This window comes from Lutra lutra, chromosome 15 (genome assembly GCF_902655055.1).
Source record: "Lutra lutra chromosome 15, mLutLut1.2, whole genome shotgun sequence".
Lineage (NCBI taxonomy): Eukaryota > Metazoa > Chordata > Mammalia > Carnivora > Mustelidae > Lutra > Lutra lutra.
In genome coordinates this window covers 18,678,509-18,692,886 of record NC_062292.1, presented here as the reverse complement: position 1 = coordinate 18,692,886, position 14,378 = coordinate 18,678,509, and the positions used below count along the sequence as shown (strand labels likewise).

The 14,378-nt window shown below is 48.7% G+C and overlaps 1 protein-coding gene across 7 annotated transcripts in view; it reads left to right on the top strand.

Annotated features, from left to right (window-relative positions):
• The window catches only part of RGS8 (regulator of G protein signaling 8), a 94,350-nt gene that overhangs the window by 66,997 nt on the left and 12,975 nt on the right, over nt 1–14,378 (top strand). For 4 of the 7 annotated variants that reach the window (XM_047705192.1, XM_047705186.1, XM_047705191.1 and 1 more), the window contains exons 3-4: nt 3,583–3,684; nt 4,507–4,571. In XM_047705192.1, coding sequence (XP_047561148.1) covers nt 3,583–3,684; nt 4,507–4,571 — 167 coding nt within the window. Of the gene's footprint in view, nt 1–717; nt 845–3,582; nt 3,685–4,506; nt 4,572–14,378 lie in introns of all 7 variants that reach the window. The other 3 variants (XM_047705189.1, XM_047705187.1, XM_047705188.1) reach the window with 1 other exon arrangement.

Sequence of the window (14,378 nt, the reverse complement as noted above, 5' to 3'; positions counted from 1 at the left end):
TCAGGAGAGACAGATGATCAGTCACCAAGCCCTCAACCTCAGTATCCCCTTTCCTGCTGTTCTCCTCGCTTCAGATCAGGAATGGGCTAGTCCCCAAGCTGCGGAAGGAAGGTCGGTGGCCTCCATCTGGGCAGGAGAGAGTAGCTTGCATATTCATTTTTCCAGCCTGGGCCTGGGATCCTGCAAAGGAGCAGGCCTGTGCAGTGGCCAGGGGGCCTGACAAGTCTCCTTAGGAGTTACTCTACCCTTCCCCCCTACTCACACCCTCCCAACGCTCCAGGATGGGTTCCCTGAGAGGGAGGTGAGAATCAGAAGAGCAGCCAATCACGTAATTCTGGAGCAAGTGCTAACCCCCCTCCCCCATCTGTGGCTGGCTGGTCACTTGGGCCCCGATGGAATGAGACAAAGAGAACAGTAATTTTTGGCTTGCCGGGCCCCAACCTTCCTCTCCTGGGGCACATGCTCCATTTCACTGTCCATGGCCAGTTCTTGGGGAACTAGATGCTCCTGCCCCACAGGCGGCAATGAGAGTCCAGCCAGCAGGTCCTCCGGGCTCACCCTTAGCCAGTCACCCTCCCTTAGGACAAGCAGGCCCGTGTGGGGAGGGGCTGTGTCGGGGGAGGCATTCTGCCAGCAGCCAGCCGTCTGAGAGGATCTGTAGCACAGTCAGGCCAGAGAGGGCCGCCCCGCCTCTTACAGCAGATTCTTTGATTTTAGGTGAGAGGCCGCGAAAGGGTAAATCCCTGCCCCGCAGTCCTATCTCCCGCCCTGACGTCCCTGCACATCGGCCAGAGGGTTAACCGTAAGCGCGTGCCTGTATGGCCGCTTTACTGATGCCACGCAGGTAATGATGCTCACCTGTCTCCCCGCCCCTGCCCTTCCCCCTCCCCGCCCCTTCCCACCCCCTTGCTGTGTGAGCCTGCCCCAGCCTTCCACTCCCTTGGGTAGTCCGTCCCCCCAGGCCACCGGTGTGGCCGGTGCTCTCCTTCCTGGTGCCCTTCTTGCAAGGTTGTGGCCTTGCAAGCAGAACCTATGTCAGGGCCAAACCCTCCCATTGACCGCGGGACTCAGGGGGTGGCCCTGTGTGTGAGCTTGCATTGAACCATTTAGGGATGGCTGTAGGGTCCTGGAACAGGGAAGAAAGATGAGGGCAAGCTTACTTCTTTTTGCTTTCCCTTCCTCCCTCCCTCCCTCCCTCCTTCCTTCCTTCCTTCCCTCCTTTTGAAGTAACCTTAACCTTTGACTCTCAACTTCTGCTCCCGTTATTTCAAACCTAACTAACAAGGTTATAATTCAGATCTCAGCTACACAAGATGGAAAATCAAAACCATTGGGCCCCAAAGAATATTTTGTGGAAGGTTTTTTCAAACTACTGGGGAGAACCACCGTTGTCTCGGTAACGAGTATACCCTTTACACTGGCCCCCGCTGAATGTTGTTAGATGGCGTGTGTGGATTTGCTGTTTTTTTGAAGTCCTCTTAATTGTTCTTGGGGGCCTCAACCTGACTATTATGTTATTGATGATCCTGGGGCACCAAGGAGTGAACTGGCTTACTGGAAGTTGGGTTTTGGCCTTGGTACAGCCCAAGCAAGACCTTGACTTGAATTCACGGAATGTGGTGACTCAAGGGCCCTTAATCAGTTGCTCACAAGGCCTGGTGGCGGAGCGAGCACCCTGTGATTTATAAGAGTGAGTGGCCAGGATGCTCACCATCGCAGGAGAGAGAATGGCTATCACCAATGTTTGGAAATGTCACAAAATCGATGGCTTCATCATGCGCCTGGCTGAGATAAGAGGTGGGAGCACAGGACGTGCAGGCCCGGTTTTCTGCAGGAGAGCGGATATTTCTGGGAACTTGGATGTTCCAGCTTTAAAAGGCGCTCAGAGATGGGCTGTGGAATACAAATGTTGTCCATCCTTGCCAAATATAATACCATCCCAGTAGACATTTCTTGGATAAGATTTCTGTAAATAACTAGCTTGGGTCGGGGATGAAAACCCACTTGGAGTGAGAGGAAGATATTTAATTGGGCGGCCTCTAGCGTCTCTGCCCAGGCCCAGGATTCACAAACCAGGGGAGGGGAAAGTCAGGCTGGAAGGACTTCCTTTCCACACGGAGAATAACATCTCTGGGACTATTTCCGTGGCACATTGTTCCCAGTGTGCACGTGGCAGTGCCCTTTTATAAGTCACACTTCAGTCCTGGTTTGATTACACCCAACTCTTCCCACTTACCTTTGCTCTCCATGCGAGGAGCTGCCATGGTTAAAGGTCGGGGGTCAGTAAACTTACTCTAACAGGGGCCAGAGAGTAAATATTTTGAGTTCTATGGGCCATACAGTCTGTGTTGCAACCACCCAACTCTACCCTCATGCTGGAAAGCAGCTTTAGACAGTATGTAAATAAATGGGTGTTGTTGTGTTCCAGTAAAACTTTATTTACACAAACGGGCATCTCGCATGGCCATAGTTTGCTGATCTCTGGTTAAAGGCAAAAAGGGGCTAATGTTGGAAGTCAGAAAGAGACAGTGTAATTCCTCATCGGACCTTCCGTAAGAGGTAACATGTAAATGTCTGGTCTTTAGGAAAATAAGAAAATATGAGAATTTTATAAACATATATGTTAGAGTTTTAAACATGCTGATTGAGAGAAGCCAAAATAGAAATAGGAATATGAGAGCTTCGTTAAGTAAATAAAAGAATGGAGAAAGGGGCCCAGTTCTTTTTTTTTTTTTTAAAGATTTTATTTATTTATTTGACAGAGATCACAAGTAGGCAGAGAGGCAGGCAGAGAAAGAGAGAGGAGGAAGCAGGCTCCCTGTGGAGCAGAGAGCCCGATGTGGGGCTAGATCCCAGGACCCTAGGATCATGACCTGAGCTGAATGCAGAGGCTTTAACCCACTGAGCCACCCAGGTGCCCCAAGGGGCCCAGTTCTTAACTGCTGATTGTATCAGCTGCTCGGGTCCTCACCTACAGGTGCTCTGTAGCCGTTCATGCATCTTTATCCCCAGGTTTGGGGGATGAGTAGGGAGCACCTGAGCCACAATCAGTTTGCCTGAAAACTTCATTTGTGCTGAGAGAGGTTCTGTGATACGCACCCCTGTATTACGCAGGCAACCCTCTACTCTCCGTGCGGGCGCCACTTCTGGGGCTTTGCAATTAGGAGCTGCTGCTGCTACTCTGCCCTCCTGATGGGAGAGCGAAATGTGGATTGTTATTTTGTCTTCACTGTATTTCCTTTCCCTACAGAGAATCCTAATTTAGAAATTCTTCCAAGCTAACGACCTTCATTGACTTACTATCAACTTGAATGTGAGCTTTGAAAGAGCATGAGGCCTCTAGGGGCAGGGTACCTATTACTATTCCAGGAGTCGAGTTAGGGAGTGAGGATACATCCCTTGATCTTCTAGGTATTTCTCCTCTTGTTCATGAAACCTTTAGGGACCCCCCTGGGGAAGGATGGGGGGCGGGTCAGGGGAGGCGGCGCAGGCCCCTGCAGCAGCAGCTCCTGGGGCCCTTTATAGAGCTGACAGCCACGATCATGACAGTTCCCCGTCCTTCTGCCCCTGTGCTTGTTGCAGGAACAAAGGGATGAGGACCCGCCTGGGATGCCTGTCTCACAAGTCAGACTCCTGTAGCGATTTCACAGCTATTCTTCCTGACAAACCCAACCGTGCTCTAAAGTGAGTAGTTTGGCCACACGGCACTGCCAGGGCGCTCCCCGTGGGGCGCCCACCGCTGGGCTGAGGACCTGTTCTTCTCTAGTGAGATGTTGGCCAGATGCGCCGAGTGACAGTAACCCCCTGCCCCTCTGCGGCTCCTTTTATATCCCCAATTGCATGGATGAGAATTTTCCTTTTCAGAACAGGAACCCTCTTTTTTCCTTTTAAGAAAACCGTATTATCCACCACTCTTACAAAGCTGTGGTGAACGACGCTTCTTGGTTCTGCTTAGTTGTCAGTCTGAGCTCTCTGTTTGGAAACAAACACTCAAATACATTCTACAACTCTGCTTAGGTTCAGAGAATCTGGGTTCAGTGCCTATACTGGGCGAGGACTGGGTTCGATGATGTCATAGATGCACCTTATTTAACCCTCACAGGGTTGGGGGATGGGGGCACCTCGATCCCCATTGCAAAGGTGAAGAGATTAAGGTCACGGTAGGATTCGGAGTCGGGAGCTCAGCCCACCTTTTCTGACCCTAAGGCCAGCTTCTTTCCGTTGTTACCCTGACGTGTCTATAGCCTGTGGTTTTTCAGCTTGGTGTTTTAGACTGAAAGCCAATACACAAATACCCAGAGCTCCAGTGCTGAGGTCTGCCATCATTTCCTTGAGTGTACACGTTTCCGGCAACAGACTTGCAGGAATGCGGGTGGTTTTCATTGGCACCCTGCCCCCCGCCCATCATGGTTGAGATTTGTTTTCCGGAGCAAATCCCAGGGGTCTGCTGATGGAGAGGGAGGGGCATTTCAGAAATATTTAAGAGAGATGTTTCTTCTTTCCTAGGAGACTATCCACAGAAGAAGCCACGAGGTGGGCAGATTCCTTTGATGTGCTTCTGTCCCATAAGTGTAAGTAGAATTTAGGCTTTGTCGTGCCACAGCAAATCATCCGTTTAGCCAAAGAGGCACCAAATACCCACCATGATCCAGGTTCTATCCAGGTTCATGTCTGGGTCCCCAGACAGCTCCAGTGTCTGCGCTCACAGAGCTTCCTGCTTAGGGCAGTATATAGGTAACAAGACGTAATTTAAATGTAGTGGGAAGAGGGCCTTCTTTTCTGTGTTCTGGGTTGAAAGGATGGTCCCAAGAAGCCTTCATGTTTTCATCAGTTTCAGCAGGAAAGAATTTAGTTTGGGGAGTTGGAGTGATGGGCTCAGTGGAAATGATGGTCCAGTGCCCATCCTAGATCTTGTTTATAAAATTAAATGACTCCCCCCCACCACCACCACATGTCTCTGGAAAGTCTTGGTTTACTCATCCATCAAATGAATAATATTCTGTGCATTTTGTTAGTCACTTGAGTTGGTATAGTTTTGTGTTTGTTTGTTGCTTCTTACTTTGGGCGTTTACTACCCTGGCTGTAGCTCACTCCTCTGTTTCTGGGCTGGCTATGGGTTTTACTAGAATGCATTTCTGCTGTCTCTCCTCTTCTGTTTTCCCAATACCCTCCCCCGCCAAATTGCAGAAATAATCATGTGTATTTTCCTGTGGGAAGGACACTTTGACACTGGCCAAACTTTTTAGTTCTTTTTTCTCATAACAAGCAAGTCCGAATTCATCGGGCTTTAAAATCCTAGTGCCATGAAATACATGGGAGAGGGAGAGCTGGGGCAAGGAAGAGAGAGGGTCTTTTGCAGAGTAAAGTTTTCACGCAGACCTTCAGTCCTCCTTTTAAATTCTCCCTGTCAATACTAGAAATCCTGATTGATCTGGGAGCTGAAGGGTTGCTTTTAGCTTGGAGTCTCATTTCTCCTTAACTGGGGACATGATTCTGTACAATGAGGTTAAGGGCATTGGCTGGTAGTCAGACCTATGTTCTTGATTTGGACCCAGCTTGGCTACTAGATAATTGAGTGGCCTTGATGGAGACTCCCAATCTTCAGATGTCCTCAGAAGTGATTTTGCTTTCCGCTGGATCAGCATTTCCCTCTGGCTAGGCCCCTGATCCTAATACCGGTTACCAAATGCTCTTGAATACATTTTAAAATGCAATACAAGATCTAAGAATAAGCATATATTTGCAGCATGTAGTTTTGCGAGACAAATAGTCCTTTTAGTGTTCTGCGGATTACGCTTAGGAAGGAAAACAAGGCAGCAGAAATACAGCGCGTGTGACATATGGCTTATGTCACAAACAGCAAGCTTATGTGGTGACTTTGCCAAGGTAATGGCATATGTACAATGATAGTTAGGGTTTCCCAGTAAGGCTTGTTCTTTATGGGGCCATTTTTGACTTCTTTTCTGGAGTCCCGGTAGGCTAAACAAGTGTCGCTATTAACTTAAGCCTTCTTTTCTGGCTGCATTTGCTTCAAGGTCATCTTGGAGTTTGTTTTTATTTCAACCTCGTGACTGACTCACTTAGTTCAAGTCCCCGAGGCTGTTTCCTCATTCTGAAATGGTGATAGAAATACCTGTGTGCTACCTGTCACCGGGGTCAGGGAATCTTCATAAGAGGTCACCTTCAGATGATTTGGGGTTCTCCACTTAAAGGTGTTTTATAAGAATATGGCGGTATTTAAATGATGGTTTTATTTATAAAATGCAAAATAAACATGCCTGAGGAATAGGTTTGCGGGGACGCCTGGGTGGCTCAGTTGGTTAAGCGTTTTGCCTTCGGCTCAGGTCGTGATCCCAGCATCCTGGGATCGAGTCCCACATCGGGCTCCTTGCTTAGCAGAGAGCCTGCTTCTCCCTCTGCCTCTGCTTGCCACTCTGTCTGCCTGTGCTCACTCTCTCTCTCTGACAAATAAATAAAGTCTTTAAAAAAAAAAAAGAATAGGTTTGCAAATTTCGCCAATTATTAATGCTGAGCCATTATAGACAGAGTTTACGGTGGGTCAATCAACAGATGCAATCTTGGGGTATATTTGGAGTGCTGCTTTGGCAAGACCTGGAGATCTAAGGGCTTCCATGTTATGTGATTCAGTGACTTGTGACCTGAAGAGGCCTGCTTCTGCTTCTGTGGGGGATGGCTTCGGTTTCCAGGACCTCTTCTGAGACGGGGATTCCACTAAGGGGTTACAAGCTGACGCCAGATTGCTTCTTTGTCCCAGACCGCTGCAGAAATAGGTTTTTTGAACTGTGAGGTTCTGTGATCCGTCTTGGAGTCTGATGTTCTGTTTTGATTTCTGTTTCGTACGGAAATAAAAAGCCAATGGAGTGCATGTGTTTGAGAAGAAAGAGACCTGTATTCATGGGTCACTGGCAGAATTTCAAGGTTTTAGAGCTTGACCGCTCTCTCCCTGTGAAGGCTAAGGGAGGAGTCAGAGCCAGGTTACCTTGAAGGGTGTTGACAACTTAAAGTCTAATTAATTTGGGCTAATATTGTGACTCAATTAGGGCTGATTAAGCTTTTCCAAAGGGATTGCATGTGTGCTGGTCCCTTAGGAGGGACAGTGGTTGTCAGAGGTGTGCAAGGCTTTCAATTAAGATAGCAAAATGTCCTAAAAAGTAAAAAAAGGAGAATCACTGAATGAGCTTTCAGAGGAAAAAAAAAAAAAAAAACACAAAAACGTGCATTAGTCTAGAAACCAACCCCCTGGTAATCCTTTATACCTAGGCAACTGTCCTCTCTGAGTTTTCCATTTCAGATAATTCAGATCATTATTTTTGTTCCCATTCTCAATTTATAGAGCATTTTTACCCTCCCTGCACTGCCTGGCTATTTTGGGCCCCCATTTATTTAAAGAAAGGTGTATTAAGTGTTTATTATGTCCGAGGTCTGTGCGAAGCAGCTGGCTGGGGGCGGGGCACGGAGAGGAACAGGACAGCACCTCCCTGGTGGAGAATGCAGCCTTCGGAGACGCGGACATGCATACAAATAACATAAAAAATAACCCAGTGTGTTGCCTACAGACGAGGGAGCTTCAGGATTTCAAATAGAAGCCCGACATTCGGTGCTCCTCTTCGGTCCCGTTCTGTGGGTATTAGAAGTCCTCACCGACCTGACAGCAGCAGGGTTGCTTTCGGTGTAGAGCCTGGTTTCTACTTAATTGGAGGAGATGCTTCTGTACAATTAAGTTACGAACATTAGCTGGTTGTCAGACCTGCGCGCACGAGCGATGCTAACCCGTCTCTGTTCCCAGATAGCTGGGTCGCCTTGACGGAATCCCTCAGTCTTCTGGAAAATCTGGTTCTTCATCTATGCAATGAAGGATCTGGAAGAGGATGTCTCAGGCACTGGATCCAGTCCTACCCTCCTGTTCTAGGATGCTGAGGCGGGGCCATTAGCAGACACCCAGGCAGGTGGTTTGAGTCAGCGCTGCCAGCCGGGTTATGTAAAACCCCTTCAAAGCTGAGATGGTTCAAGCAACCAAATGAGGGGCGAAAGCACCTGTGTTGGGAAGCTTTCTCTCCTTGACAGGGTCCTGCTGTGTGGGGAACACTTCTCAGGCTCCAGCCTCAGGAAAAGAAGAAAACAACCTTGTTTTTTAAACTTGAGAGTGAAAAGAAATCTGGAAAGCAAATATTCAGAGCAGTTTGGTTTCCAGTCACATTTGCTTATAAAGCTGAAGAGGCATGCATGGAGGTCTGGGGGATAGCCACTTGCTGAGGGCTTTTTTTTTTTTTTCTTTTTAAACTCAGAAATGAAAAATAAAATTGAAATTGCTGATGACTTTATTAGCTAGCAGAGGATTTCTAATGTGGGTTAAGTTGGCATCTTTCTCCTGCTCACCCAGGGACAGTTAGACTTGGTGTCTGAGCTGTGCACTTAGGCCGCTCCCGGGTGGGTGCGTGCGTGCGTGTGTGTGTGCGCGCGCGTGTGTGTGCGCGCGTGCGCACTCACCGAGAGGCCTTCCTGTGTCTGTAGTTTATACCCAGGAGAAGGAAGGCTCCAGCTTACGGGAGATGTGTTTTCTGACGGGTTGCGGGTGAGTGGGCACAAAATTGTCTGTCTTCTGCTTCGATTTCCTCATGAGGCTCAGGCATATGCTTGTTATTTGTCCTGCTTTTAGTGGGACATTCAGTCCTGAACTCTGATCCAGTTCAAACTCTGAATCTCCCTCCTTCTGTCCTTCCTCCCTCCTTCCTTTGTGGGATTTTTTTTTTTTTAACATAAAAGTTAGATTATTCCAGTTTGAAGAGGAAGCTGTAGACAGGGTTCCTTCCCCTTCCTCTCCCTTCTTTCAGCCTGATCCCACACCTGGGTGACAGAGCACTTTCCCCTGGGCCTCCATTTGGTCCTTGGCTTTGTTTCATTGTTTGCACAGAGCATGGAGGGTCTATGCTCACCTGTCCCCACCAGGCCCAGGGACTCCAGATTAGTGGACTAGTACAACTGAAAGCTCTTTTGCATTCACAGAACTAGTATCCATCTCTGCGAAAAGGAGTCCAATAAGGAAGCTTTTAGTTTTTTAAAATTAGCCCCTTTGGGATAATGATTGAGATATAGAAAAATATAATAGCTTGATCTGGTCACACAGCAACCAAGCAGAAGACCTCAAGCAAGCAAAAACATGCAAGTTACGAGCAAATGAAATTCCTTAATTATTCATCCAAATGGTCGTTAGCTTTAAAATGTAGAGTTTAACTATCTAGTTCCCACTCACTGCATAGCCCTCCCCACATCCTTCGCCAAGCCCCCCAAATCCTAGAACAGTGTTAGTGCAAATGTGATCCAAAGAAGGCAGCAGCTGCTGGGAGCTTGTAAGAGATGAAAATTCTGGAGTTCTCTCTCAGACCTGCTGGGTCAGCATCTCCGTGGCCTAGGGGCACAGTAAATTTTTCTCAAGCCCTCCAGTAATATTAATGCCCACTGAAGCTTGAGAAGCACTGCTCTAAAACCTAAGGGAGTAACGCAATGAATCTGGAACATCTTGGTGAGGCAGGTGGCCTGTGCTTTCCAAGAAACCCACTGAGCTCTGGATTACAGCGTTCCAAAGTCCTGAGGCGGCACGTCCCTTCGATGGCATGTCGTCCGTGTATCGCCAATGCCGGCTACGTAGCAGGTATGGTGGACGGGGGTCACAGTAAAGAAACAAATAGAGCAAGTGTGTTTTCTGGATAAATGGAGGCTAAGGGTTAGAGAGATGGGAGGTCTACCCAGGTCGGAAGAAGCTTCTCTTCCTCCTTGCCAACCTGTCTGCAGTGCTAGAATTTTTACTTGCCCCCAGGAATGTGGGTGCATCTAGCCTTTTAGAAGAATGCCTGGAATTGATGACAGTAACTCTTCCAAGCCTGCTGCAAAATTGAATGGAAAGCAACTGGATGGGCCTCCAGCACCCATTCTGTCGCTTACCAGCCATGTGACCTCCAGCCAACAACATCGCCTCTCTAAACCTTGCTTTCCTCCTCTGTAAAAGGGGCATGATAAGACTTGCCTTGCACAGTTGTTTTGAGGATTAAATGTGATTGTGGTTGTGAAATGCGAAGCATGATAACGTAACGGGGGGGGGGGGGGGGCGCTCCATAAAGGAGACCGGTTTTGATGATTCTGGTTATAATCCAACATTAAATTCACTGAGAAAACATGGATTCCTGTTTGCTGGAGAGGGCATCAGCTTCTTTTCCCCAGGCAGCTGGATGTTGTGGGGACTGTGTCAGAATCACAGGGGGGCTTATTCAAATTCCATAATACCTCACCCCACTTTGCCTCAGGAGCTTTTGTCCTCCCTCCCTCATCCCTTTCCCATTGCCCCTCAGGCTATGTGAGAGACTCCCTCTGGGGATTCGGTTTTCAAAAGCCCTGCAGGCAAATCTGGTATGATCCCTCTTTGAACCTCCCTGCCATGTTCCTGTGTCAGACCAATTCAACAAATATTCCTGGACTTTTTAGAATCTTTTAGGTGATGGACTAGTGCACCTGGAGTTTTATAATACTTCTCTTGTATTGAAGGAGTCATTTGTGAATGCTTTTACCCTGCTAGGGACCCCTTCTCTTTTGTCTCCCCTTCAATAGAAAACTCCTTGCTAATTTCTCACGATAGCTGCAGATACAGATTCTAGTTTGACTTTTTGTGGTTGTAGTATGATAACATCTTCTGCTTGACAAAATAGAAATGAACATTGGAAGAGGGGTTGTAAGACCCACGCTGTCCCCTGTCTGCTGCTACCATGTCCTAGGAATAAGAAGTCACCCAAACTTAGAGCCTTGTGTCCCGTGTAGGGCTTGATCCTAGGGTCTCTCATGTCCCTTCCAGCTCAAAGAGCCTAACAGCTGTCAGGTCCTACAACTATTGTAACATACCATCTTGCTGTATGTACGCTAGCAAAGTGAAGATCATTGAAGAAAATTATGTTAATCATAAGACTGAAGTATAATTAGCATGGCAGTTGCTTTTAACTGCAAATAGTTTATTCTCTAAATAACCTCCTTACCTAAACCTTGCTAAGCCCCTGTGATGTGTTTAAAAACCTTTATTTTATTGATAACACACACAAAAAAAGACTTTGATCCTAATGCTGTTCTCATCACAAATTTCAAAGTGGTGAACTCAGTTCTGAATGAAAGAGATTTTTGGCTTCACCATCAGTATATGTAACCTGGGTTTCATAAATATATTTTCCTTTCCTATCCTCTGTCTGACCTTGGAACCAGTTTATTTTTTTCCTATCGATCAGGGATGCAAGAGGACTCTGGTCTTTTGGGTAGCACTTTAGTAAACAGAGAGGTTTACCCCCCACCCAAATCTTTCCTGGGATCTGGTATTTTTCCAAGTCTGGGAATTGAGTGAGACTCAAGCCCACTCCCATGCCAGCTGAATCAGGGCTCCCGGACCTTGAACTGTTTACCTAAGCCACCCTCCCTGCTGCACCAGCTGCACTGCTCATTCATAGTGACCCAGTTTCTTCTCTTATGTAAGCACCCTGCATCCCAGAACCGAGAGGGAGAATGCCGGCGGCAGGCAGCATGTGTGGCCACGGGGATGTTCTTGGAGATTGTGTGCACGCTCAGGGGGATGCCAGGATTCTGCCGAGTGTTTCAGGAATTCTGGACACAAGCCTTTCCCTTCCCGTGACTAGATCGACACTAATTTAAAAAAATATGTAATGTTCATAGAGCCTTGACTTCTTAGCATGCCGTACAAAGAAAACCAAAGTGAACTGAAAGAATGAAACTAAAAAAAAAAAAAGAAAAAGAAAAAAAAGGCAGATCCTTCTGTCTCTCCCATCTCCCAAGAACCCTTCACCTACTACCTTTAAGTGACCAGGGTTGTTTCAGGGAATTAGGCATGTTTACTCTGAACGATGACTCCGTAAGCCACCGAAGTCCCAAACATGCACAGAGCGCTCCCTGAGGGTTGGGCCCTGCATGTATTAACTCATCTCACCCCCAAAGCCCCCCCCACCCCCGGAGCTGCTGGGATTTGCATTTCACAGATGACAGAACTGAGGCATGGAGAGGTTAAGCATGGTGCCCAAGGTGACACCGAGCTAGTTATGGGTCCAAGCCAGGACAGAAGAGCTTCAGGACAGAACCCCAGGCAGAATAGCATCAGGGATCAGAGACAGGTGACTCTTCCCAGCTTCTTGGAATCTGTGGAGGTGCTAAGGGGGGCCTCTAGTCCCCTAGGTATCTGGGAAGGAGCAGGTTCTGGGGCACCCAGGGGCCCAGGTGTTAAGCCCCCCAAAATGGGTCCTTGATTAAAGGAGCGAGACTGGTGCAAAGCGAAGGTCAAGCAAAGCTTTATTTCGCACCAAACATCAAGAATCTAACCGAAGGTTCAGGGCTGCGCCTCTTACAAGAGAGAGTGACCCTTCTCTGTTTCATAGACTAGCTTTTAAGGGCAAAGGCCATGCGGTCGGGCCTGGCCACGCACAGGTGACCAATGAGATTGTAACACACAGAGAAAGCTGCACAGTGATGCTAGGTGACCAATTGAATTACAATTTACCCTATAGTAGACATTTGACCCAGCCTATCACACCTTGGTTAGAATTGGCACCCAAAAGGCTCCCAAAGGGCAGGGCCCATACTCCTTGGTAGCTAGGAGACAGTATGCAACCCCCCCCACTGATCGGATGTCTCCACCTGGCCTGACCCACCCTTGTGTCTGGGCTTTGTTACCTGGGGCTGGTTTCCCGGACTTGTTTTTAAGTAAGTTCCCCTGGGTGGGTGGGCAGGGTCAATTTAAGTTTTACAACAAAATGGCAGTTCAACCGGGTTGGGGCTGCTCTGGCTGAATAGGCCCTTACACAGGCAGAAGAGCGAAGCAGGTCACAGGGAGAGAGGCCAGCGAGTGCTCACGAGCCTTTCAGAAATAAATGAGCATCCTTCATTTTTAACCAGCCTCAGTTTATGGACAAGCAGAAGGGAAAGAGAGGGTCCTGGTGGAGAGAAGGAAGGGGGAAGAGGGAAGCAGGGGCCAAAAGGGACGGAGGACCGAAGACAAGGATGAAGGCTGAGAGAGATGCTGACAGTCAGAGAGAACCAGACAGAAAGTTCCCTGGGAAGAGGTGGGAGGGGTTAGGAGGAGGAGGAAAGGATCTAGCCGAGAAGAAATGCCTGTGGTTCTGGTCCCCTGCGATTCCTTTGCTGGGTCCCCTAAGCAGGAAAGGGGGGGCTGGGTCTGGGCCAGGTGGTCTGCCTACAAAGGCAGCTGCCGCCACCTGCTCTGGGAAGGGAGGGGCTCCTGCAGCCTGGGGGCAGGGGGCTCCACCCGCTTCTCACTTCCACGTTCTCAGGTGAAGTTTTTCTTTGCAGGGTGGCCCTCCCGACCCTGTTCCGCTGCAGGCCTGGGAATGGGGGGGAGCCAGGGGGACTAGAGGGCGGGGTGAACAGAGGAGAGGGCTGTGGACGGGCACGGTCTGTGTGGGGCTTTTGTGAGCTTTTTCTTTGCTACAATCTACCCTCGAGATGCTGCGGCTTTTCAGGTCAGGACCTTCCCAGGCCTTCTCCCACCCACTTCCCCATCTCTCCTCAAGCCCTTCTTTTGAAATCCCGGACACATTTTCTTAGGCCAGCCGTGGAAATGCAGGTGACCACATCTTGAGTTGAGGCGCCTGAGAGAGCTCAAGGTCTTTACAGGGTCACTCAGCCATGCTTGATTAGAATGTCCCCAGGCCACCATTGGGGAATGTGCCAGTCTGCTTTGTGTAACACCCCTGTGCCTCAGGGAGGTGGCCCTGCCGTGGGAGAGAGGAGAGTTTTCGGCAGAATCCAGGTTGTTGGTAGCACCTAGTGGCCTCAGTTGTCACCGCAGATGAGGTGATGGCAAGTGTCCTCTTGCAGGAGAATCTCCAGCTCTGTAAGCCAGACGTCACATTTGCCCTACTGTGATGGGTTTTCAGTGTGATTGCTTGATTTGGGGTTTTCGTCCATCCTTCCTTTGGAGGGAGAGCTAAGGTGGGGCTCTCCAGTGATCACGAGGGGAGACACAGGCAGTGGGCTCTGAAGTCATCCGGATGTGTGTGCAAATCCACTGTCCACCTCTTACTGGCTGAGTGACCCCACACATTGAACTTGAGCTCTCCAAGTCACTTTCCCTCGTAGTGAAGCAAATTTCTGTGAGAGCTAACATGCGTTGACTTCTCATAGTGAGCCACAGGGCACTTAAATGTGGACCACTTCATTTCGTCCTCATAACAATCTGGGGGAGTAAGTCCCAGTATAATTCCCATTTTCCAGATGAGATGAGGCAGGCTTCAAGACATTAGGACCCTTTTCTGAGGTCACGCATATTCAGACCCAGGCTGTCTGACGCCAGGACCTCTGCC